This window comes from Melospiza melodia, chromosome 18 (genome assembly GCF_035770615.1).
Source record: "Melospiza melodia melodia isolate bMelMel2 chromosome 18, bMelMel2.pri, whole genome shotgun sequence".
NCBI classification, from domain to species: Eukaryota; Metazoa; Chordata; class Aves; order Passeriformes; family Passerellidae; genus Melospiza; species Melospiza melodia.
Window position 1 is genome coordinate 8026625 of NC_086211.1, and position 25135 is coordinate 8051759.

The 25135-nt window shown below is 54.2% G+C and overlaps 1 protein-coding gene across 1 annotated transcript; it reads left to right on the forward strand.

The window, feature by feature from the left end:
- Nucleotides 1-1811: 1811 nt before the first annotated feature.
- On the forward strand, nt 1812-10463 carry CLEC19A (C-type lectin domain containing 19A). The gene is made up of 5 exons (XM_063171452.1): nt 1812-2130; nt 7887-8052; nt 8546-8639; nt 9375-9507; nt 10244-10463. Exons 1-5 carry the CDS (start codon nt 1812-1814, stop codon nt 10321-10323), a joined length of 792 nt encoding a protein of 263 aa, XP_063027522.1. The 3' UTR covers nt 10324-10463.
- The last annotated feature ends 14672 nt before the right edge of the window (nt 10464-25135 follow it).

Genomic DNA, 25135 nt, shown 5'->3' on the forward strand with positions numbered 1-25135 from the left:
TCTGTTCCCTCTTTAAACATGAATATTCGTGCTTTGGGAGTAGATTAATATGCTCAAAGGTTTTTGTTCTGTAGTTTGCTAGAAGTTGTTTGTAACACTGGCTTTATCTGAGGATGGCACACAGGAAAGAAGGGAAAAGACATGCCTTGACTTCTAATAATCCAAATTCATTTATTTTTAGCATTCTGCTGTAGCAATGGGCTTTTCCTTGAGCCAGATAATTTCAGATCAATGTATGGAAGGGGGGAGGTGTTCTTAAAAGGCTTTATTTAATATGAAGGAAACTTAATATAGAAAAGTTGTTTGAATGAGTTACTGTCTCTGGAGTAAGTCTGGATGCTTTACTGTACTGAAAGCTTGGTGTCACCCCAAATTGTTTATACTTGAATCTCTAAAAATGGGTCCAAAATGCTGAAAATTTTATTCTGTAGCTAAGAATAAAAAGGGAGCAGCACTGAGAGTGTTCCTAAGCAGTTCCTTCAGTGCTGATTTAAGGCATAAATTGGAAATTGAACAGGACCACTAAATTGTATAGTATCTGTGCCTGTACTATTTCCCTTCGGAGTGCAACAGTTAGAAAAGGATTTTATACAGTGTTTTTAAAAATCTGACGTTTATGTCTAACAAAACGTTGACCACAGGAAGGAGACACGCTGAATTACATGGGTACAAACTGCTGTATCATATCAGGTTTTCCGCTGCGTGACGGCATGGACCCAGCACGGACCTGGCAGATGGGCACGGAGCGAATTCCTGAAACAGCCTTGGAGCCCCGGGCACAGCTGGGGGATCCTTCTTCCAGGCCCTTTAAGTGTGTCAGCGCATCGCCTTGCTCTGGGAAAAAATCCCAAACCAAACATGGGAGAAAAACCAACAAACCCCACCCCCTGAACCGAACCGAACCAAACCAAACCAAACCAAACCAAACCAAACCAAACCAAACCAAACCAAACCAAACCAAACCAAACCCACCACACAATGGGGCACTGACGCGTTAATCAACCCACAGCCCCGCAGCCCTGGGAGCCTTTCCCTGCCTCCCTCCCCGGGTGTTCGCTGCCGCAGCCGCCGCTCCCCGGTTGCAGCGGGGTCCCGTCTGTCACCCCGAGGTGACGGGCTGTCCGAGGGGCGCTGCGGGATGGGGACACCAAACACCGCCTGGGGCTGCACTGGGGGGAACAAGGAGGGATGGTGTCCTTACTCCTCTGCGGCCGAGGGGGGTGACAACAGCGCTCTGGGGGCAGCGTGCGCCCGAGCCGGGCTGGGGCAGCGCACGGACCCCGGTCCCGTCCGGGCTGCGCGGAGCGGGGCCGGGGCCGGGCTGGGCAGCGCCGAGGGTGCGGCTCCCGTCTGGGATGTGCGGGGCCGGGGCCGGGCTGGGCAGCGCTGAGGGTGCGGCTCCCGTCTGGGATGTGCGGGGCTGGGGCCGGGCTGGGCAGCGCTGAGGGTGCGGGTCCCGTCTGGGATGAGCGGAGCGGGGCCGGGGCCGGGCCGGGCAGCGCTGAGGGTGCGGCTCCCGTCTGGGATGTGCGGGGCTGGGGCCGGGCTGGGCAGCGCTGAGGGTGCGGGTCCCGTCTGGGATGTGCGGAGCCGGGCCGGGGCCGGGCTGGGCAGCGCTGAGGGTGCGGGTCCCCTCGGATGAGCGGAGCGGGGCCGGGGCCGGGCCGGGCAGCGCTGAGGATGCGGGTCCCGTCTGGGATGTGCGGAGCCGGGCCGGGGCCGGGCTGGGCAGGGCTGAGGGTGCGGCTCCCGTCTGGGATGTGCGGGGCCGGGGCCGGGCTGGGCAGCGCTGAGGGTGCGGGTCCCCTCGGATGAGCGGAGCGGGGCCGGGGCCGGGGGCGGGCTGCGGAGGAGCCGCCGCTCGGGGGAGGGGGCAGCCCGGCCCCTATATCCGCCCCGCCCGGCGGCCGCCCCAGAACCCGCGGGGCCCGGCCCGAACGCGACCCCCGCTCCCGGAGGGACGCCCAGGCCGGCCGGAGCCCGGCGGGACCCGCAGCCGGCGGGACCCCGAGCGCAGAGCGACCCCCGGGGCTCCGGCCATGGGCCGCGGGCGGGCCCTGTGCGCGCTGCTCGCCGCCGCCCTGCTGGCCGCGCAGGCCTTCCCCCAGACCAACATCAAGATCAGCCAAGGTGAGCGCTCGGCGCCGGCCGCCGCGACTCCATCGGGCGTGGTGGGGCCGGGAAGGAGCGTGTGCCTCCCGCAGGGCCGGCAGCTGCTCCAGAAATCCCTGACTTTCCTTGAAATCAACTTTCTTCTTCGCCATGGGGACGTGCCAAGGGCAGCCCCGGTCCTTGGTTGGGGATGCCAGAGGTCTCTGGGCTGGCTGTGTCTCAACAGGCACTGCCGCGGCTCGGGGCTGTGCCCTGCCGTGGGACCGGTGTGAGGAATGAGGCAGGAATGAGACACACATGGAGGGTGCAGGGCTGTGGCAGGAATGAGCACACTCATAGAGGGTGCAGGGCTGTGGCAGGAATGAGCACACTCATGGAGGGTGCCGGGCTGTGGCAGCAATCCTTGCACACTCATGGAGGGTGCCGGGCTGTGGCAGCAATCCTTGCACACTCATGGAGGGTGCCGGGCTGTGGCAGCAATCCTTGCACACTCCTGGAGGGTGCAGGGCTGTGGCAGCAATCCTTGCACACTCCTGGAGGGTGCAGGGCTGTGGCAGCAATCCTTGCACGCTCATGGAGGGTGCAGGGCTGTGGCAGGAATCCTTGCACGCTCATGGAGGGTGCAGGGCTGTGGCAGGAATCCTTGCACACTCATGGAGGGTGCAGGGCTGTGGCAGCAATCCTTGCACGCTCATGGAGGGTGCAGGGCTGTGGCAGGAATCCTTGCACACTCATGGAGGGTGCAGGGCTGTGGCCATGCAGCCCAGCAGGACAGGCTCCTCGTTTATTCACGCTTACTGCGTGTGAAACAAACACAGGATTCTCCCTTATTCCCCTTCTTTGCTCCAAGCTGCTGCTGACTGCTGAATCTCACTTGGGTTTCTTCCAAGCTTTTCCACGGTGTCAGTGCAAGTGGGAGTTGCTGCACTAGTTTGTTTGAGCCCTGTTGGGTTTACTGGGGCTGTGAGTGGAAAGGGATTCCTTAAGTGCTGCTTGGTGAGATCGTGAGAAAAGGGATCAATACAAGCCTGGCTTTCCTGCCAGACGCCTAATCCGTGGGAGCTTCGCCAAAACTAATTAAGGGGGAAAAAACTGCAAGATAACTTCTATCTGTCAGTGCCAGCTGCAAGAGCATTGCTGCTGGTATTGGCTGTAGCCTCCCAACTCCAAACATGCAGAAGATTTGAAGCTGTAAAACCAGCTTGGTTTCATTAAAGAATTTTATAAAGCAATGCCCTTGGTTTGAGAGGATGTCCCTCCCAATGTGCTTCATCTGATGTTTAATATTTTTCTTGAAAACTTGTGACATGTGCCTTAAAATCCTTCAGGGTGTTTAAAATATTGCCCAGTTCTGAGATTCCTGTCCATCAGTGGACATACCTTCCCCTGCAGCTCCACACAACCCCAGAGACACTGAGACCAAGGTCCCTCCCCTGAGCACATCCTTCAAAGGTGGATGCTCAGTGTGAGACTCTTTCATCTGTTAATGAAAAACAAATATTGCAAGTAACATGAAGGTGGCATTGTTTGCCCATGGTGACTGGAATGTCAGGGCTTCAGCAGTTGCTTCTGGGTGGTGGAGGGTGAGTGGAGGCATCCCAACATCACACAACAGCACTGTCTTAGTCTCTGCCACATGCTCCTGCCCTCCAAGCCCCTGTTTAAATGCCGATTCTGTGGGTTTGCTCAATAAGGGGGATGTGGTGGGATGGATCTGTGGCTCAGCTGGCACCCCCAGCTTAGCCACGGGCAGTTTCTGCTGGAGTCATGCTGGGGGTGGTTCTGGGGCTCCCCTGTCCCAGCCCTGCTGTCTCCCCATCCCCTCCAGCTCCCCAGAGCTGCAGCAGTGCAGAGCCTGGGTGCAGCCCTGCTGCTGCAGGGGTGCCTTGGTGAGCTCCAGGATGCTGCTCCTGAGCCCCAGCTCTGCCAGCTGGGACCCCTGCCCATCCCTCACTGTCACCACCTCAGCCCTGGGTCCTGGTGGAGGCCCCAGGCTTGCCCATGGCAGGATCTCCTCAGCTCCTCTCTGTTGGCATGGGTTTCAGATCAGCCTTGGGGTGTTGATGGGCGCTCTCCAAACCCAGCTGCTGGCCAAGAGCTGAAGAGGTTCACTTGCCTTCTCAGTCAGATGGCAGCATTAGCTTGTGGGTGTGCCAAGGGGGTGTCTCCGAGCACCTCTGAGATCTGAGGAAATTGTCAGCTGTTGATTACATGGAGTTCTTTGATCCTCTGCAACAAGAGCATCTGCTGCCTGCACTGACCTGAGCTGGTCTGCTGTCCAAAACCCTCTGATGGAGCTGCAGCCCCTCAGGAGCCCTCCTTGCCTGGGCATCTCTTGCCAACCTTGTTCTAGCCCCAGATTTCACATCTCAGACCTGCAGATCGCTGCAAGTGAGGCAGCATTGCTCCTTGGGATGAAGTTTTCAGGAGCAAACCTGCTCTCCACCAGCTGAGTCCAGGGGAGCCATGCAGCTGGTGGTAGGTTTTTTCCCAGTAGCAATGAGGAGAAGCCCTTGTGAAACTGGCTAGGATTTTCTCACTTAATTATTTCTAGTTGGAAATAAGACAGCTGGGGAAGTGAAACTTTTTTGGCAGAGCAGTGCCAGCTTCTGTAAGATTTTGAAAAGTGATTTTCCTGGTAGTTCTACAGTGGGGCTCAGCTAGTAAATAAATAGAAAAGCTCCAATTTGGCACTGACACAAATGCAGAGAGCACAAAACTTTATTTCTGACCCCAAATATTTGTTTTCCAGCTTTTCTGAGTTAGTAACAGCTGCTTGATCTGAATCTTATCCTCAGCCAAGTCCGGACATTTATTTTGATGAAGCTAAAAAAAAAAAAAAAAAAAAAAAAAAAAAAAAAAAAAAAAAAGGGGGGAGAAAGGATTCTTGCAGTCATTTTTCACCAGGAATTTGGGGACAAATGGATGGAGTGACTGGGGATTGGCAGGAACCCCGTGCTGCAGGCACTGGCTGTGCTGATCCTGCCCTGTGTGGAAGAGCTGATGTTTTGCTGGTCATTTAGACCCAATTCTCACTTTCCCTAAAAGTGAGGGTTTGATCTAAAAAGCCTCCAAATGCTTCCCTTGTCACCTTCTAGATCAAAACACCACACACAGCTGCTGGCTGGGATTGTGAGGCTTTCCTGTGGAGCCATGAGTAGGGCCCTATACTCACAACCCTACATCAGATTTCTTATAGTTTTTCTGCTACAAATATTTCAAATAAAGCAGCTCCCCTAATTGTTCCTGTCTGATAAACTGGGACCAGTAGCTCTCCTCCAAAGAGACAGACAAAGCCTCTGATCCTGACCTAACAGAAAAGATGCTAATTAAAAGCTGACCTCCCATATTTTCCTTTTTGGTATATTTAACCTTAAATTCCTTCAGGCACCTCTGGTTCACTGAAGCTCATCAAATTAATGCTACCTAATGGGAACCAGTATGGAATAACAAAGCAGGGCTGTCTCAGTTTCTGACTTGCTCTCAGCTGCTCTGAGCAAGCATGAGGGTGGTTTTCCCTGGAACTGGGGTGCCTGAGGGTGGTTTTCCCTGGAATTTGGGTGCCTGGCTTTGAGGCAGGGCAGTGGGACACCCACTGCAATTAGCACTGGGGAGTGAAGGCTCCGTTTGCTGGAGATGCTGCTGGGTGAAGCCCTGTGAATTTTGCCACCGTGCTGCCAGAGGTGAGGATTTTGTCAAGGCACTACAATAAAACCCCAGTTGCTGGAACAGCTGGTGGTGCCTTGTCTGGCACAGGCCTCTGGGCTGTCCTTGGCAGGAAGGAACAGCAGCCCCGAGTCTCTGCGAGCAGGACCAGATCCCAGGCTGTCCTTTCTGGGGGTACACGCCTCTCCCGTGAGCTGGTGGTAAAGCTGAAGCCTTGTGCTGAAGGTTTGACCCTTGTTCTGCTTTGGTTTTGGTGGAGACAGGGAACCCTGGCCAGCACCATGAGGGGAGGAGGGCTTGGCTCCAGGAATCACATCAGCTTTTGGGGTTCTTGGTCCTGCTCTATTGCTACACTGAAGTAGTTTGTGTCTCCTAGAGCTGTTCTAAGGATTTTCCCAGTGCATTTGTGGCCGGTTGTGAATCAGAGATCTGAACTCTGCCTTGCTGCTGAGCTGTCTTTATCTTACCCACTCTCCCCAAAAGCTATTTTGTTCTCCCAGCCCAGCAGGCCTTATCTTTTGTCTCCTCCACAGCCCATAATTGGTGCTGCTGAGGAGGGGAGAGCCCCTTGAGCCCCTTAAGGGTTTGTTGCTGTTGGTGCAGAGCTGCCCCCAGTCAGCTCCTCTGGAGGGATGCCTGGGGGTCCCAAGGCAGGCTGATGGGTGACAGCCCCTCAGGGCTTGGCAGTTGATTTGGCCTTGCTCAGGAGGAAAAAAAAGGCTTTTTGCATTTGTGGTTTGTCACCTGGAGGGGATGTGACAGCAGGACCCCGTGGGCTGGCTGGTGGCTGTTTGTAGAGCACTCAGAGATCCCCATGTGGAAAGAGCTGATGAGAGATGCAATTATCACCCAGAGCTGCCAGCACTGGCACAGGGAATGATTTGGCTCTATCAGTGCTCACACAGCTGCTTTGGATTCACCTTGCCTCTCTTTTTCTCAGTGCTGTTGTTTCCTTTGCCACCTCCCTTGCTGCTGCTGGCAGTTTTGCTCTTCCCTCAAGGAAAGCCATTCCCCTGGCCCCTCAGTGCTGGAGGCACCACCCTGACCTCTCTGGGCTCGAGGCTGTTACCTGCTTGGATGGTCTGATGGCATCTGACGTCTGCCCTCACCCCCTGCACCCACCCTGCCCACTGCCCACTGGCTTCCACAGCAGCACTGACCCCAACCACAGCTCCCTGGGGATGTGGAACTGCCTCAGGGGGGCTGGCAATCCCCCCACGTTCACAAACCAGCAGCCAAGAGGGTTAATCTGTGTGCCCCAAGACCTGAGGGTCCTGAGGGCTGCATCCTCCCCACACGAGGGGGAGCAGAACACAGAGCAGGTTGGAGGAACGTGTTAATGCCACTGCTGTGTTTAGACAGCGGCAACTCCAAAGGCTCCGAAAGGACATCCTGCCCCCACAGGGGCCTCTTCTGGGACAACTTCCCCTCTGTGCTGAAAAGCAGCAGGGGAGGAGGAGCAGCATGGCAGAGCTGTTATCTGCGGTGGGAAACCTTTTGGATAGGCTGTTATCTGTTGGATGGGCTGTTATCTGTGGTGGGATATCTGTTGGATAGGCTGGCACCACCGGCGGCACACGCGCCTCACTGGCTGCTCCTGGGCTGGGATCCTGCGCACAGCTGCATCCAGGGACAGGGACAGGCCATGGAGGGGGGTTCCTTGGGGGAAGGAGGTGCAGGCTGTCCCTGCAGGAGGGCAGAACCCAGCCATAGCCCCTTAGCCCTGGCTGTCAGCTCTCCTCCCAGCACAGTGGCTCCAGTGGTGCTGATAGAGACAAGAGGAGCCCTTATCTTGGTTTCCTCAGTAGCAAATGTCAGTGCCTTTATTTTAAGCATCCTCTGCCTAAAATTATGGAATGATGTCAAGCTAGCTTGGAATGTCCCTCCTGAAACTGAGAAACCCTCAACTTGTTTAAAACGTGTTTTGATTTCTGCAAAGTATTGCATGGCTCCTGCAGCAGCTGGGTTTTCCCTGGATGTGTTTGGTGGTCATTTGCCTGGGTGAGGTGGGAGAGCAGGGCTGGGCACTGCTGCCTCCATCACCTGCTCAGCTTCCTGGCCAAACTGTCTCACCACCAGCTGCTGGATGTCCTGTGCTCTGCCCCCAGCCATGCCTGAGCCTGTCCATGCCTACTCCTGCCCGCTGTTCTGGACAGAGTACGAAGGGCACTGCTACCGCTACTTCCCCATCAACAAAACCTGGGCTGAGGCCGACCTCTACTGCGCCGAGTTCTCCATTGGCATCAGGTCAGCCAAGCTGGCCTCCATCCACAGGTGAGCTGTGCAGAAACATCATCCCACACTGACACAGCCTGGGGAGGAAGGAAACTGGGGGCAAAGTCCCATTCCCACATCACAGCCTGTGTCAGCTGCAGGCTCGTGTTCCAGCCCACACATCCCTCTGCAGCAGTCAAGGCTGATGCACAGGTCACACAAAGGCAATATAGAAAATAAATGCCTTTTTCTGAACTGGCAGGAAAACTGGCATAGTATTCCCTAAATTTCCCAAAACTGTGTTTTTTTTACTGTTGAAAAAGGGATAGAAGTACAACATGATTACACAGGGCTTTTTCCCTACTCCCTCTCCCCCAGCTCTCACCAACACTATGCTCCTCTTGCACAGACCTGGGAAAGTAACCACCAGCAGCAAGAAGCAGGGAACCCATTTGCCCACTGGTCCTGTGGTAGGGTGAGTGCTTAGGGACACTAAATGTGACTATTTGCTGACATATCCTGTTGATTGCCCTGTACTGCTCTGTTTTGCCAGCTGGCAAGAAAACGTCTTTGTGTACGACCTGGTGAACAGCCGCGTGCCCGGCATCCCCACCGACATCTGGACGGGACTCAACGACCTGCGGCAGGTGGGAGCTCCCTGGAATCCTGTGGGAAAAGGCTTTGGAAAATTCACCTCTGTGTGTTTTCCTCCTGGAAAGCCACTTGGTTTTCTTCTTTGCTCTTTATACCCCTTTAATCAGGAGGTGGCATAGAGTCTGTGGTGCAGCACGTGGAGAAACTTGTTATTTCGCCTTTTCCAGTCTGCTTTTAAAAGAGAAGTGTTACTGGAATTAATAGATTAACCAATAATTACACATATCACATCTTATTACAGGATTAATAGAAAGAGTATTGTACTGCTGGTCCAAGAAGAGCAAATTAACTGAAAAGGTCTTCAGTGTCAAAAACCACTGAGTTCCATTGCTCTCTTGTGCTACTCTGTGACTTTTGGAAGCTGACATGTTGGAAATATATAGTCTAATATGTTAGAAAGACAAATGGAGACCATCAGGAGAACAGTCTCATGTCAGCAATTTTTTTGTAGATATTGGAAAAGGAATGGAAAAGGAAAAGGAATGCAGAACTGGGTGGGGGTGTTAAAAATATATAGATTTGATTTCTGGGCTTCCCCTGGTGAGAAAATTGTGAGGGGCTGTTCTTGGCAAGTTTCCAGTAGTAATACCCAAACGTGCTGTTTGGGCTTTGCTGAGTGGTGTCTGTCTGTGTCCCTGGGCTGTGTGGCACTGGGGATGGGGGTGGCCTCCCACCCTCTGCAGTCACAGCTCTGTGGTGACAGCCTCTCTCTGCTGGCCTCATGGCAGGAGGGTCACTTTGAGTGGACAGATGGCTCCTCCTACGACTACCAGTACTGGGATGGCAGCCAGCCTGACGATGGGATCCACTCCATCCCCGAGGAGGAGGACTGCGTGCAGATCTGGTACAGACACAGCAGTGGTGAGCACCCAGGGCACCTTCAGTGTTATTTGTGTGGCAATAAATTCAATCCACCGTGGCTACTGTTTTTCTGAAGAGGGTGCTGGCAGGCAGAGGATTTGCATTGTAATTTTTTAGTATTACGTTCTTTTTTTTCTTTACAGTGAAAAGGTGTTTTCCTTTTCGCCATGTACATACATGCATACATGCTCATTTTCCCTCTGCTCCCATCTCCCTCTCCCATAGCAGCAGGGCAGGAGCATCAGCTGCCTTGACGAATTACCAAATTTAGTCAAAGGTTGAATTTTCCCATTTCTCCTCCCCCATGGGAAGCCTGTGGGAACACTCATTGTTTTGCCAGCTTATCTCTCCCATACAGCCAGGACATCTTGCTGGAGTGGGACAAGACCCTGCCTGTGCAAAAATCCCACTTCACACCCTCCCTGCTGGTGAGACCAGCCAGGTGTGTCCAGGCCCCCAGATTTACCTAAATGTCTGTCCATGTGGATCATTCTGGGGGAACAGGGCTGTGTTTGCAGCTGCCCCTCCACCACCAAGTCCAAGCTGGGGCCCAGCCTCCCCTCTCACATCTCCCAGGTGAGGATGCTGGGAGGAAGCATGACAGCGAGTGGCACAAGTGGGAGCACATCCAGGGAAAGCCCCTCACAGTGTCAGGAGGCCCTGGTGCCAAGGGCAGTGCTTGGTTCCCTCCTTTTGCCTTTTTCCAGCTAATGCTTTGTGTGTTTTTGGAGGGTAGCACTGCGCTCCTGGAACGACAACGCCTGTGGCAGAGCCTTCCCCTTTGTGTGCAAGATCCCCTCGCTGGCCCTGGACTGAGGCTGCTGCTGCTGCCCACACCCCCTTCATTCTGGGCCACCTCTCCAGCTGTGCTGGGCTAGAACAGCCAGGACATGGCATGGGCTGGCAGGGCCATGGAGCTGCCTGGATCCCCAGCCAGTCCCTGGCTGCAGAACCCCTGCTGGAGGATGGTGGGGATGAGCCTGGCACTCAGCACTGACAGGAGCTGCATTCAACAGCAGAGGAGCCCCCGGGCCTGAGTCTGGCTTTGGATTTCAGACCAACCATCACAGTGTGTTAGAGGAAACCCGTGATTTTACCAGTACACCAAACTGTTAGCACCCAAAAATAGCCGTGTGTAGGAAATGCTTCTGCCTGTTGATCTGTGAAGAGTGGAGGAAAAGTGTTCTTTTCTGTTAAGTTATGCAAAATGCCTCTTGTCCACTTTCTTCTTCTCTCTGCTAAAATAAACTGCAAACAGCAGGTGGAGGCTCCGCTGTCTTTCTTGCCCTGGAGTAGCAGTGATTCCCTGGGGCCTTGGGGTTTCATGCTGAAGTTGTTTTTCCCCCAGCCTGCTCTGTGTGCTGGGGGGAAGCAGCTGCCGAGGAAAGTTCATTTTATGGACCCTGTTTTTTGGGGTGCATGGGGCAGCCTGTGTGCTCCCCCTGCCCTTTGCCTGGCCCCAGCAAGCACAGAGGCACCCTGGAGGTGTGGGGGGCCAGGCAGTGCCCAGAGCCCAGCACATCCCTGACCCTGAGCAGGGGTTTGGCCCTGGCTGCCTGGAGAGCACTGGGGCAGCTGGAGAGGGGCTAACACACACCAGCTGGGGCCAGCCCATCCTCACAACCAGTCCTGGCTGGGGAGAGCTTGCAGAGTTTGCTGCAGCCCCGTGTAAATATTTTTGGGGAGGTGTGTGTGGTTGTGGCAACTCCTGTGCCTTGTTTGAACTGCTCTCTGTGGAGATGGGACGCTCCTGCTTGGACAGGGATGGATTTGCAGAGTTTGGGTGTAAGGGGGGCTGTGTTGGTGCCAGGGCCCAAGGGAAAGGCAGCACTACTGAGGGAACACCAGGCTCCTCCTTAGGGGACACAGCTCCAAGGGCACTGCTGGAGCCAGTCAGGCACAATAAATCCATGTTCCCCGGGGATCCCAGGCTGTGAACTCTGGTCCCCCACAGCCCTGCAGCGCCCAGGGGGCTTTGCAGGTAACCTGTGCAGAGGGGCCCCCAGAGGGGCTCCTTGCCCCCTCCTGGGAGCCATGAGTCCCTTTTGCCCCTGCTCTGGCAAAGCCACAGGGTCTGACCCATCTCAGATGAGTAAAGCATTGCCATAAAATTGTCTGGTCCCCCTTGGTGCCACCATCTTAGAAACACAACATTCCAAAACCAAGCCTTTCCAGAGTCATCATGCTGGGTGCAATTGAGGTCAGTGCTGAGGCTCCTGTGGGAGCTTGGAACTGCTTCCTCAGATGGCAGTGGAGCTTTCAGCTGTTTCTACTTGGAGTGAAGCTGGAAAATTGGTAGGGGTAAATAATGGTGTTGTAAGTGGAATGTGTGTGCTGGGAAAAAGTTTCTAAAATGAGAAAGTGCTGTCATCCCTGATATTATAATATACATATATATATAAATGGATAATACATATAAATCAAACACTATTATTTTTATTGTATTTTTAAATGAATATACACGCTATTAATATATTTATATGGAAAGTTAGCCGTTTGTGTAGTTTTCAGTTCTGGACTCCAGCAATGGATGTGTTTCTAGAGGCTTTTGTTTCACTTGAAAATGATAAATTATGTATGGATGATAACAGTGTGTGAAGAAACCAGCTGTTTAAAGAGAAAGCTCTTGGATGCAGCAAGGTGGATAAAGCTGATGTGGTCTGTGGCAGAAAAGGGTTTGGAGAGCCAAGTGTGGAGCAGGACGTGTGTGATGAGCCCCTGGCTCTGTGCTGGAGCTGCCGCAGCCCAGGAGTGGGGACAGCAGAGCCCAGTGTCCCCTGGGGCTGGCCGTGCCCCAGTCTGTCCCCGGGGTAGGGCTGGATGGACAGACACCCACGGGGTGGACAGACACCCACGGGGAGATGCTGCTGCACGGTGCTGGCTCCAGGCTGCCCTCCCCAGTTTGATTTCCCTGCTCCTGCTGTGCCTCCTGTCCGGAGGAGCTGGGAGTTCATCACGGCTGGGGATTGGTATGCCTCGAGCCGAACAACTGTCTTTTTTCCCTGCAAGTGGTATGAGATGTTTCAAAAGAAAGGTTAAAACCTTCCCTTGGGAAAGTGTTTGAAGATCTGGGCCCTACTGTGGTTCAAAATATTGCTAATGGGGAGCCCAATGAAACCTGTCACCTCCAATTAACATCTTCATTTCCAGGTAAAAAGAACTGAACATGCATGACCTGAAAGTCAGGACCAAAGTTAATAGGGGCTTTGTTTCCCAGCCCCCCCTGTCTTTCTCTTTTGGCTCCAGGGTCTTTACTTTAAAATCAACCCTCTGTCCTTGCCAGTGTCTTCTGTTTCACAGTAATCAAATAAAATTCAGAAAACAACAGGAGTTTTCACCTCCTTAATGAACTTCTAGTGGATCTGGCTTGATGAAAGATGGGCCACGCCCTTTCTCTGGTTCCAGACTCTGCATGGCCTGGAGCAGCTCCAGATTCCAGGCTGAACTTTATTTTTCTGTTCTCCTTGTCCCATAACCCCTCACTCCCTTGTTATCTTGAATTTCTCCCTTCTGACTCGCTCTGTGGTGCAGGCAATGGGAAACCTGGCAGCAGCAGGACTCTCTGCCACCTTTCCTGCACATCACTTGCAAGTGACTGATTCCCGAGGGTCTTTTTATGACACTGATTTTCTTAGGGGTTGAACACATTCTTTTGTAATGCATGGAGGCTGGAGTAAGTGTGAACAGTGTGTGATGTAGCCTGGGAGTGCACCAAAATAGTCCTTCCCCTCCTTGTACCCCATTTCTGAGCTGTAGAGGCAATGTTGCCCCCAGCCCGGGCATGGCCGTGGGGTGGGATGGGCCTGCCTGCACCTCTGACCCTTGGATTCATTTTATTCCTAGTTTGGTTGTTTCCTGAAACGTGCTGCTGGATGCTGTGACACAGGACATGGATGTCACAGCTTGTGGGCACGCTGGTGTGCCCTGGCACAGCCTGGTGAGGATTTTCCTCCCTGGTGATTATCTTGACTGCTCCAATGCCTAGCTGGGCTGGGCTGGGCTGTCCTTTCCTCTATTAATTCACTTAGGATTTTTTTTCTCCCATAAATGACTGAGAGAATGAGGGCTGCACGGCTGAATCATGAGCTTTTTCTTGTGCATTTCCCTTGGATTTAATTGCCTGAGCAGTGGCTCAGCTCCTGCCCTGAGGCCAGGATGCCGCAGAGTGGTTCCCTTTGACAGAGAACAAAAATATCTCGGGACCAAAACCGTGCTTTGAGCAGCTCAGAGAGAACATTACAGACTGGCTGAAACACTGAGCCCCCTCACCAAAAACCCCAAAGCCCTGTCATAAATGATGTTACCCATCTGTGCAGTGGGGTCAGTGTTAAATCCCACAGCTTTAGCACATCCCAGTCTGCAGCAGGGAGGGAAGGAGCAGTGGGGCACAGGGAGGTGAGCAGGTTTGTGCTGTGTGGGTCCCAGCGCATGTTGGCTTAGCTGAGGTGCTCCTGCTGATCTGCAGGAGGGTTTCCATCACACCTGATGCCATCTGCTCCCTGCTGCCAGGGAATGAGTGGGACAGTGGGAGCCAGCGGGGACAAACCTGCTGGGACTTGGATCTCCTTCTGGGCAGTGTGAGGGCTCGCCTGCAGCAGCCATGCCTCCTGAGAGAGGCATGAATCAGGCTGCATTTATACAGCCTGCAAGCGGCTGGTGTGTGATGGCGCCTGAACTAATTGCCAAAGCTCAGTGAAACTTCCAGCAGCAGCAGATCCCCTCAGAAAGGCTCATGGCTGCCAGGGGCTCCTTCAGGCTGGGGGCCCTGGGATGGGGCTGGCTCAGCACAGGAACCATGCCATGCCAGGGCCCATTGTGCTTTTGATTGTCTCCTTTCGGAACCCCAAAAGTCTCTTCCTCTTTTGTGGCCAAGGATTTCCAGGTCTCCTGAGGAAACTGCCTTGGTGGGGAGAGCTGGCTGAGGGCCAGTGCCCTGTCCCTGTTTGGCACAGCTCTGCAGTACAGCCACCTAAAAAGGGTGGCTATGTTTCTCATTAACCACTTTTGCTTTGCTGGGGCTCAGCAACTTGGCTGGAAACTTTCCCTCCTGGGTGCAAATTGCCAGAGCTGATCAGAGGGAAAGCACAGATCTGACAGGAACACAATTCCCACTGCGGCCCCTGCTCAGAGAGCCCGTCAGCCTTGAAGGACACAGAGCCAGAGGTGATGGGAGAGAGAAAAGATCCACAGCTCCACTGTGCATGTGGGTGCCTGGAGCTGGTCAGAGAGGACAGGGCTGTTCTGAAAGAGCTGATGCTGCTCAGCAGCCCTGGCTGCTGTCCCCAAGCAGAGTCCTGGGTACCACGGTCGTGCTGTGCTGGCAAAATGTAGCTGTATTTGGGAATCTACCAAAAAAAGTCTAGTCCAGCTCTCAGGGTTACCATGGCAACTAGATATTTGCTCATTTGTATTTCTTGAAAATTATACTGGGCTGCTGATTGCCTCATTTGTGAAGCTCTTTGTCAGGACGCCAGCAAATCCCTGTTTGTTCAAGGGCTGTGAGGGAGCGAGCGGTGCTGTTGTTGAGCAGATTTCTGAATGGGAACTCTGCTGGAGTGTGGGTGTGTTATGACAGCATCCTCCCACAGACACCCAGGAACATACCCCTGGCCTAGGAAGAGGGTGCTTGCTCTGCTCATCCCCTCTGACATCATTTGTTCTTTTGCTATTACTTGGGTTAACATAAAATCCAAGTGACTTGTGATGGGAGACTCAGGCTGGGACGGGGGAAGGCTTGACAGAAAGCTCTCTTCTTGCATGGAAAGAACTCAAAATATCCTCCTCTGGCTGCTCTTGACACTCAGACACAGGACAGGAGAGCAAGAGGTTTAACTGTGTCCCCAGGTGTCCAGGGAAGGAAGCGAGAGCCACACGAGTGGAGGGGCCCCAGGAGCAGCACCCACAGTGAGATGGGCTGGCTGTGCTGCTGCTCACAGGGGAATAACATCCTCCTCTGCCTCCAGAGTGCACAGACACTTGCAGCAATACCAGCTCACATTAAACGCTTACTGGGCTTGGGTATTGCAAAGCTGGCACTAACTGTGGAGCAGTGGGAAAGGATGATGCTGCAGGGCTGGCTGGAACTTTCAGAGGAGGCTGGAGAAGAGGATAGGGCAGGCTTCTCTTTTTATCCTGGAGGAAAAATGAATTTGATTTGGATGCTGTTTAGGCTCTATGACCTTGGGTTCCTGAAAGTGACTTGACCCACAACCCAGCAGCTGTTTAAGAGCTCAGCATTCCTTGTCAAGTGTTTGCTTAGCAGCAAAAAGCCACTTACCATGAGCTCCTCTTTCGACTTGTTGAGATAATTAAATTAAGGGCTTGTCCACATGAGGATGTAAGACCTTCATGGGATCCCTCCCTGCTCAGAGTGCTGGCACAGGTGCCCTGTGGAGCACGGGGCTGCTGCACCTCATCCCCACCATGGCCAGCTGCCTCTGTCCCCATAGCACAGCACAGCTGCACCCAGCAGACACTGGATGTGAAGATCCAGGCAGAGGGAGAGGAAGGAAACAGCAGCAGCACAGGTTCAAGCAATTAAATGTGGTATTTCATCAGTGTGGAGGGCAACTGCTTACAGGAAAGGGCCGTGGCCTTTATTAATCTCCAAAGCATTTTATGGCATCATGGTCCCAAATAAATGCTGAATGCAAATGATGAATGTATAATCCAGTATGGATAGCTGCCCTGGATTTAGATGGGTTGTGAAAGTGATTATAATATAGCAATAGCAATAAGATTAACAGCTCTAATGACATCTTAAATGCCAACTTTGCAGCCTGCCCTTTTTTCTGCACTGACTCCATCAAGGGATCAGCAGGAGGGGGCTGGGGGCTGTGTCCCTTTGCATGTGATCCCTCTGATCCCCCTGTGCACCTGCCCCACTGGGATTTCAGTGTTAGGGCCCCACAGCCACACAGGTGAGGCAGAGCAGCTCCTGCCCTGGCAATAACACAATTACTAAAAATCCTTGCTCAGATTTGATGGTTTTGGCTGTATTCTGCTTCTACAGGAAGTTCACCCTTCCCTGCACATTGCCCTGGCCCCTTGGTGCTCCCTGCTGCAGGCATGTCCCTTGCAGGGTGGCTGCCAAGCCAAAGCCACCAGGCTCCCAAAGCATCCTGGTGATGGTGGCTTTGGTCCCTTGAACCCTGGTACCCCCAGGATGTTACTTTTGGGAAAGCACTGGTGAATTTCTGGGGAAGGACTAGAGAGTGTGTGGCTTTGGGTGGAAAGGGGTGAGGTGATGATGAAGGATGTGGCTGTCCTTGCGCTCCTGGTTTTAGGAAACAGCCATACAAGACACAGAATGCCTGTCAGGGTGGGATTTTAACCCCAAAATGCCAGTGCAGGCTCTCACTGCTCATGTTGTCTGGCAGCTGCAGCCACCACATTTCCCCTCCCATTACTTTCTCTATTTTTCTGGTTTAAACTGGGAAAACCCAAAAAAAGCTGCTGTTTTGTTTGAAGAGTTCAGAGTAGTGAATGACCCATTTTTCTTCTTGGATGAGTCATGGATCCTCCTTTGAAAGATCTCATTATTAATATGCCATTTGGGGCATATGTCTGAATTTTCCAGCAGTTTCCTTGTCTGTGCTGGAATGAACCCACCATCATTAATGGCAGTGGAATTGCTTCTAGATTTATGTCTTTACAGTCTGTAGTTTGGGCTAAATCACCTTTGGTGTTTCAGGAGAAGTGAGACCATCCAGAAAAAGAGAAGGAGCTACACAAATACTTTTGGCAAGATGGAATCTGATCTCTCTTAGCTTACCCAAGGCTGCTTGGTTTTCTGTGGGGTATTTCTGGCTTGCATTCCCCGTTGGAAAGTCAGGCAGGCTGGGTGTGAGCAGTGCAGCTCACAGGTGAGACGGTGCAGGGGGGATGCTGGCATGCAGGATGGAAGCCACCGTTCCCTTCCCGGCCTTCACGTGTCTGCTCCAGGCACGGAGGGGTTCGGGAGCCCATCTGCAGCCCCGTGCCAGCTTTGTCATCAAGAGAGCCTCTCGCCACCCTCCCTGGTGTGGCACGTGCTGTGTGTCCCTCTTGGCATCCCCGGTTTCTGAGAACGCACTGCCGTACGTTGGATGAGCTATGGGCCGTGGGGATGAATCACGGCTCCCACTGCTGCCATCCTCTCCCGCCAGGATCTGGTATTGATGCTGCACAGCTGCTTAGGGTGGGGCTGTGATCAGGCTGGGAAGGCAGCCCCGGAGAGCTGGGTTGGGCTCGGAGCACAGAAAGATCTCAGAGCCGGGGCAGCTGCCCTGCTGGGGCTCTCCAGACGGGCAGATGGGCCCCGGGGCGCTGGAAACGCTCAGCCCCGACTCGGACCTTAATGCACCGCAGATGAGATTATCCTAACGCAGGGAGCTCCTGGAGAGCCGCTGTGCCTGTCACCGATGGGCTGTGCCTGTCACCGATGGGCTGTGCCCTGTCAGTCTCCGATGGGCTGTGCCTGTCTCCGATGGGCTGTGCCTGTCACCGATGGGCTGTGCCTGTCACCGGTGGGCTGTGCCTGTCACCGGTGGGCTGTGCCCTGTCAGTCTCCGATGGGCTGTGCCTGTCACCGATGGGCTGTGCCTGTCACCGATGGGCTGTGCCTGTCACCGGTGGGCTGTGCCTGTCACCGGTGGGCTGTGCCCTGTCAGTCTCCGATGGGCTGTGCCTGTCACCGATGGGCTGTGCCTGTCACCGGTGGGCTGTGCCTGTCACCGGTGGGCTGTGCCCTGTCAGTCACCGATGGGCTGTCTCCGATGGGCTGTGCCTGTCTCCGATGGTCTGTGCCTGTCACCGATGGGCTGTGCCTGTCTCCGATGGACTGTGCCTGTCTCCGATGGGCTGTGCCTGTCACCGATGGGCTGTGCCTGTCTCCGATGGGCTGTGCCTGTCTCCGATGGACTGTGCCTGTCTCCGATGGGCTGTGCCTGTCACCGGTGGGCTGTGCCCTGTCAGTCTCCGATGGGCTGTGCCTGTCTCCGATGGGCTGTACCTGTCACCGATGGGCTGTGCCTGTCACCGATGGGCTGTGCCTGTCTCCGATGGGCTGCTCTGTAGCCAGGCTTCCCCTGGGGCAGGCACCATGTCACCCATGGCAGACACCCGTGTCACCCATAGCAGGGCACCGCTGCCACCCTGAGCCTGTCCTCCTGTGAGCTCCTCTGCCGGCTGAATTTACCTGCAGCTCTGCCCCCTTAGCTCCTGTTTTCACAGGGATTGTAGAGCACAGCCCTGCATCCAAAAACAAACTTCAGTTCTTCTGTTTACCAAGCTGGGACTGAAAGCTGCGACCTCAGGCAGTGGCAGCAGCCTGGTGGGGTCCCACAGGCTCCTGGGGATGCACCCCAAAGGACAAAGCCAGGCAAGAAATGGGGATAGAGTGGGGGGGGGTATGGAATGGAAGCAATCATCTGATGGATCTATTATTTGGGGAAAGGCAAACACTGAGCCTGAGGTTTTTCTGTGAGTTTCTCTGCTGGAGCTCTGATGGTGCACTCGCACAGGTCGGTGTGCGCTGGGGGCACTGGCAGCTGCGCTGTGCGAGGGACAGGGGAAGGCAGACTCATTCCAGACGCACAGCTTGACCAAGGATGCTGTGAAATTATTTCTTTTCTCCCCCAGACAACACTCAGAAGATGAAGAACGGGTCAGTGACACCGGCAAACGCCTGGATGCCCAGCCCGTCCCGCACTCAGGGCCGGAGGGGATGACAATGTCACCAAGGGATGAGGCGTCCGCAAAACGATTCCTGCGTGTCCTCCGCGGGTGCCGCTGCTCGGCGGGGACCGGGGGCTACACAGGAGCTGCACCGGGGGCTGCACCGGGGTTGCACCAGCGGCTGCACCGGGGTTGCACCGGGGGCTGCACGGGGATTGCACCGGGGGCTGCACGAAGCAGCGGCCCCGACCCTGTCCCCCGCGGTCCCCGCAGCAGCCCCGGCACAGCCGCCCCTGCCGTGTGTGACACCGGCTGTGCCCGCTGTCCCCTCGCCGTGCCCCGCTGTCCCCGCTGTCCCCGCTGTCCCCTCGCCGTGCCCCGCTGTCCCCGCTGTCCCCGCTGCTCTCCGTTCCCATCCGTGGCAGCGTGCTGCCATCTCCCGGCCGTGCCCATCAGCAGGAGCGGCCGCCTGGCCCCGGTGCCCATGGCAGGGAAATGTCCCTCAGGCTCCGCTCTGCCGCTCTGTGCGGTGTCACCGCTGCTCCCTTCACCCTGCAGGTGACCCTGGTGCGAGGGGAGAGCCCCGAGCTCTGCCCGAGGTGTCACCGTGGTGCCACCTGACAGCCCGAGCTGAGCATCCCAGAGATCACACCGTGTACTGGGACACCAGCAGCTCCTTCTTCCAAACAACATGCCAAGCGGCTTTTTACTGTTTCAGCCCAACATAGATAAAGATTTTCTGTGAGTTTGAAAATTGTTTACTGTTTGCTTCAGGGCCATGCTGCAATATCCGGAGCCACGTAATGAGCCCTTTCCTGGGCTTAAAAATGGAGCTTGGAAGCTGCAAACAACTGAGCATTCTATTTTATATACAGTGTTTAGTCCGTGTGTGGCCAGGATTGAATGGTAACTACCACCACCAGGCACAGCAGGTTTCAGAAATGGTCTTCAGAAAGTAGAATATCTGATCCCTCTCTGGTGAGCCCCATCCAGAGCTAAGCATGACTCAATCCATCCATCCCCACAAAATCCACCAGTGTGATTTCTCTCAAAACAGATTGTGCTCTGACAGCTCCAGGGTACTAGCAGCTGTAGAGGTAATTTGTTGGAATGACAGCCCTTCTTTTTCATTTGTGTGAGACCACATAACTCATCTGGGGTGCTTTGAGAAGGAAAAGAGAAAATGGAAATTATTGGAAAGTATAAGTGAGTAGTTGTGGCTGCTGAGGCTGGATGTAGGAAATGCAGCCTGACAGCTCACTTCCCACACCAGGCTGGGGCTGAGCTGCCCCCCACACTGCAGTGGCATGTGCTGAACCCCTGGGGCCAGGTTGTGCTCTGGGATCCCTTCTCCAGTGGTAAAGCACCCACCACTGGCACTTGGTGCAGCTCCACCAGAGGTTTGGCTGCACCTGCAGCAGGGCTGAAATACCTCCTGGGGGTTCACCCTGAGCAAAACTCTCTTTTGGGATGAATGCTTTTGAGAGAACAGCCCACTGACAGTCATCCTGACCAGTATGTGTTCTACAGGTTCCTCCTATCCTTCCCATGGTCATAAAGCAATGTTTGAGCAGCCATTAAAAAAAAAATTGTCTGGGGAGATTATCAAGTCAGAGTGTGCCAGGTGTTTTGTTGATGCAGATGTGATCCATTTGTATGTGATGTCTCTGGTAGTGATGTAAACCGGTTTCCCAAATATAAGGCTGTCAATAAATCACTTTTCTGACACTGAAAAATAAATTTCAGTGATGCTGTACTGAAAGGAGGTGGGGGGGAGCACGGGATGGGGCTCTGCTCTGAGCTAATAGCCCATCGCTGAGGATGAGAATGTTAAATTGGTGCAATTCAGGCTGTTTTTCTTGCCTCTGCCCGAATCAACAGCAGTGAGTCATCCCGGCAGAGCCATCAGCTGCTCACAGCGCCTCGGTGTGTGCCAAACCTGCTGCTGTCTGTGTCTGCCTGGAGCAGGACTGGCCCCTGGAGCAGGACTGACCCCACCACCCCCAGCTCCAAAACCATCAGCACTCCATGCTAACACGGGCTCAGAAGCCAGACACCCCATGTTTCATTCTCAACACCAAAAGAAGCAGTGGCCTGCTGCTGTGCTGGGCTGGGAGGCTGTGGCAGAGTCCAGATGGATGCTGTGGAAGAGGAGCAGGAGATGGAGGCCAGAGCTGCTGCCTTGCCAGTCCCACAGAGGCAGCCTGAGGGTCTGGGTGTTGTGGAACTGTTGTGACAGCGACACCAGAGCCCTGCAAGAGGAAGCAAAGCCAAGCTCTGCTTTGAGCCTGCCCTGCAGCCCCTGCACTCTGGCCACCCCTGTGCCACCACAGCGCTGCCAGAGCACCCCTGGATGCCAAGGCAGCGTTTCACCTCCCCACCCCAGCTCAGGGAGGATGCAATGCAGCAGGGTCAGGCCCAGCTGAGCCATGCCAGCCCCTCTGGGCCTGTGGAGCTGCCTGCCTGCCTCAGGGAGCCTGGAAATCGGGTGAGGAGAGGGCAGTGTGGCACAGTGTGGCCAGGAATTCAAGAGAACTCCTGGCCTGTCCCCAGATCCGTGACTGGAGCACCCTGCATGCACCTCTTGCACAGAGCTGGTCAAGGCTGGTGGGGTCATACCCCTTCTTCATCCATGGAGATATTGTAAAGACATGTAGATGTGGCACTTAGGGACAGGGTTCAGTGGTGAGCTTGGCAGGGCTGGGTTAACAGTGGGGTTAAATAGCCTTAAAGGCCTTTTCTAACCTAGATTATTCTCTGATTCCATGATGAGTCCTCAAGGCTCCCCATGGCCCTGTGGATAGGAGGCACCACCACTGCCCATCCCAAAACCTCCTGGCAGGAGGAGCAAGCCAGTGCTTGGCAGGATGGAGAGGGGCAGTGCCAAGGCTGCAGGCACTGTGCAAGCCCTCTCTTCCACATCTGAACACACACATGGCCAGTGGCTGGGGAATGCCTGGGTTTATCCAGGAAAGCTGCAGGACATCGATGTCACAGAGCAGCTTGATAGGATTTAGAAAGGCAGCAGAAAAGCCTCAGTACTTATCATTCTCCAGGCTTGACCAGGACAGCTTAGGAAAAGCTCAGTCCATGGCTGGAACTGGCCCAAGGTCCTTGCAGGTATAGGTGTGGCCCCTAACACCAGCAAACCCAGAAAATTCTGAGACCTGCTGCCAGGACCTGGGAAGGGCTCAGTTTGCTGCAGAGCTGAATATCTCAGCAGCTTTTCAAGGTCGGTAGAGATGCCCTTTTGCCTTGGAAGTCCTTATCACCAGAGACCCTCTGCCTCCTGCTTTGGAATGGGAATGCGGCTGCAGTTAAAGGGGCAGAGCTGAGAGCTGCTGCTGCTTCCTGCCAGCCGGGGCTGCTGCTGCGCACAGAGCCAGGGCTGGGAGAGCCTGAGCCTGCAGAATCACCGCTGCTATCATCAACACACCAGCCTGAGCCTGCAGAATCACTGCTATCATTAACACACCAGCCTGAGCCTGCAGAATCACCGCTGCTATCATCAACACGCCAGCCTGAGCCTGCAGAATCACTGCTGTCATCAACACACCAGCCTGAGCCTGCAGAATCACTGCTATCATTAACACACCAGCCTGAGCCTGCAGAATCACCGCTGCTATCATCAACACGCCAGCCTGAGCCTGCAGAATCACTGCTATCATCAACACACCAGCCTGAGTGACCCTCTCCCCTGAGCACCAACCCCGCAGATATCAATCAACCGGCAGGCAGATTAGATCAATTGGATTTCTGCATCTAAAGCTGATGCCCGCTGATTGGAAAGCACTCCAGAGCACAGGCAGTTAACAGGGAGGTGTTTCCTTTTGTTTCTCAAAGGAGATAAGGATACACAATGAGAGGGGGCAGAGGAGACTAGGCAGCTGAATTAACAAAGAGTTTGGTATGCTTCTGGTCTGAGGGTTACAACAGCCTCAGGAATTCGCTAATTAGCTGTGTCAGATCATTATCTTGCCAGCCAGTGAGTGAAAAAGTAATTCAGTTTAAGCACACTTTTTTTTTGTTTTGCTCCTTGGAAGCTGCTTGGCACTGCTGCATCTCCCCGTGCTGCTGTGGTGCTGCCCAGGTTTCAGTCATGGATCCCCGGGCTCTGTGGGACACGGGGACACAGCCACCTCCAGCCCCTGGGGTGACACTGCATGCAGCCTTGCTCCTTTTGTTTTCTCCTCCTTTGCAGGAAAGCAAAGAAGAAGAAAACATCAGGATTTGGGGTTTTTTAGTTGGTTGGGTTTTCTGTAGTTTGGGAGGGGTTTACTTTGTGGGGGGGGGGAGATGTTGGATTTTTGATTTTTGTTGTTGTTGTTTTTTGCATCCAACAAGCCCCTGGATTACATTCAAGGATGGGACCCTTTAGAAAGGAATTCAGTCCTTAACTTCTTTCAGTCATAAAGGACCACATGTTTTGGATAATATTGAATAATTTTAAGAATACACCTTTGGTTTTCTGAAGGAGACACTGTCATAAACTATGACCGCAACTCCCAGCCTCTCTCTTTAGGTCTGGCAGGGGGTTCCCAAAGGAGGCTGTGACCCCATGGGAAGCCCAGGCTGGAGCAGGCTCCTGGCAGGACCTGTGCAGAGAGAGGAGCCCAGGCTGGAGCAGGCTCCTGACAGGACCTGTGCAGAGAGAGGAGCCCAGGCTGGAGCAGGCTCCTGACAGGACCTGTGCAGGGAGAGGAGCCCAGGCTGGAGCAGGGTCCTGACAGGACCTGTGCAGAGAGGAGCCCAGGCTGGAGCAGGGTCCTGGCAGGACCTGTGCAGAGAGAGGAGCCCAGGCTGGAGCAGGGTCCTGGCAGGTCCTGTGACCCTGCAGGGACCCCACACTGGAGCAGGCAGTTCCTGCAGCCTGTGGGGGACTCACACTGGAGAAGTTCATGGATAACGATGTCCTGTGGGAGGGACTTCATGCTGGAGCAAGGAAGGAGTGTGAAGAGTCCTCCCCAGGAAGGACGAGGAGGTGTTTGGGTGCCACAGCGGAGGTTCCTGCACATGCTGGGTGCATGGTGAGACAGGCTGTGTCCCCATGGAAACCACGGTGGAAATTGTCCCAGACAGGCCAGCTGGAGCCCCTTGCTGCAGCTGGGATCAAGGATGGGAATTCAGTGCCATGTCAACCCCCATAACCCAGCCCAGGGGACGGGGGCTGACATCCTGCTCTGCCTCCCCTAACATACAGCACGGGGAGTTAGCTGGAGAAGCTGAAACAATTGCTCTTGAATACATTCCAAAACTAATTTAATACACGATGTCTGCTGGGACTGGGTGAGTCAGAGCACTGTGATGGGACTCTGAATGTGCTGCAATTTATTTGTACTGAAGTTTAAATAAGATTGATGGAGCCATAAAGCCATTATTGAAGAGGCTTCATGGTGGAGCCCAGAGGGAAAATGAAGCATAGCAACAGGCTCTCGATTCTGTAACATCCTCCCACCTCACTGTGGGGTTGTGATGGTGGTAGGTCTTTGTCAGCTGGTTTGGGTCCTCAGAGAGCTGTGGGTGGCTGTAGACTGGTGTGGATGGCTGGCACTTGTGAGAACTACCAGAGCAAGAAGATTTCCCAGGAGATGAGGGGTGGCTTGTGGAGCTGTATCTAGTAAATAATGGAATAGTTAGGGTTGGAAGAGACCTCTGGAGATCATCCAGTCCAATGGGCCTGTCAGGGCAGGGTCACCTGGAACAGGTCACACAGGAATGCATCCAGATGGGTGTTGAAGGTCTCTGTAGAGGGAGACTCCACAGCCTCTCTGGGCAGCCTGTTCTGGGGCTCTGCCATCCTCAGTGTAAAGTTCTTCCTTATGCTGAGGTGAAACTTCTTGTGTTTTAGTTTATGGCCACTGCTCCTTGTCCTGATGCTGCACCACTGAAGGATCTGGCACCATCCTCTTGGTAACTTTGAGATATTTATATACATTAAAGTCAGTCTGGATTTCTGGTTTGGTACGAGATT

Bases quoted from the DNA above. Each gene is read 5' to 3' on its own strand.
- CLEC19A (XM_063171452.1), top strand. From the start codon at position 1,812: ATGAGCGGAGCGGGGCCGGGGCCGGGGGCGGGCTGCGGAGGAGCCGCC. The intron at 8,053-8,545 runs GTGAGCTGTGCA...CTGTTTTGCCAG, and splicing joins AAGCTGGCCTCCATCCACAG to CTGGCAAGAAAACGTCTTTG. The intron at 9,508-10,243 runs GTGAGCACCCAG...TTTGGAGGGTAG, and splicing joins CTGGTACAGACACAGCAGTG to CACTGCGCTCCTGGAACGAC.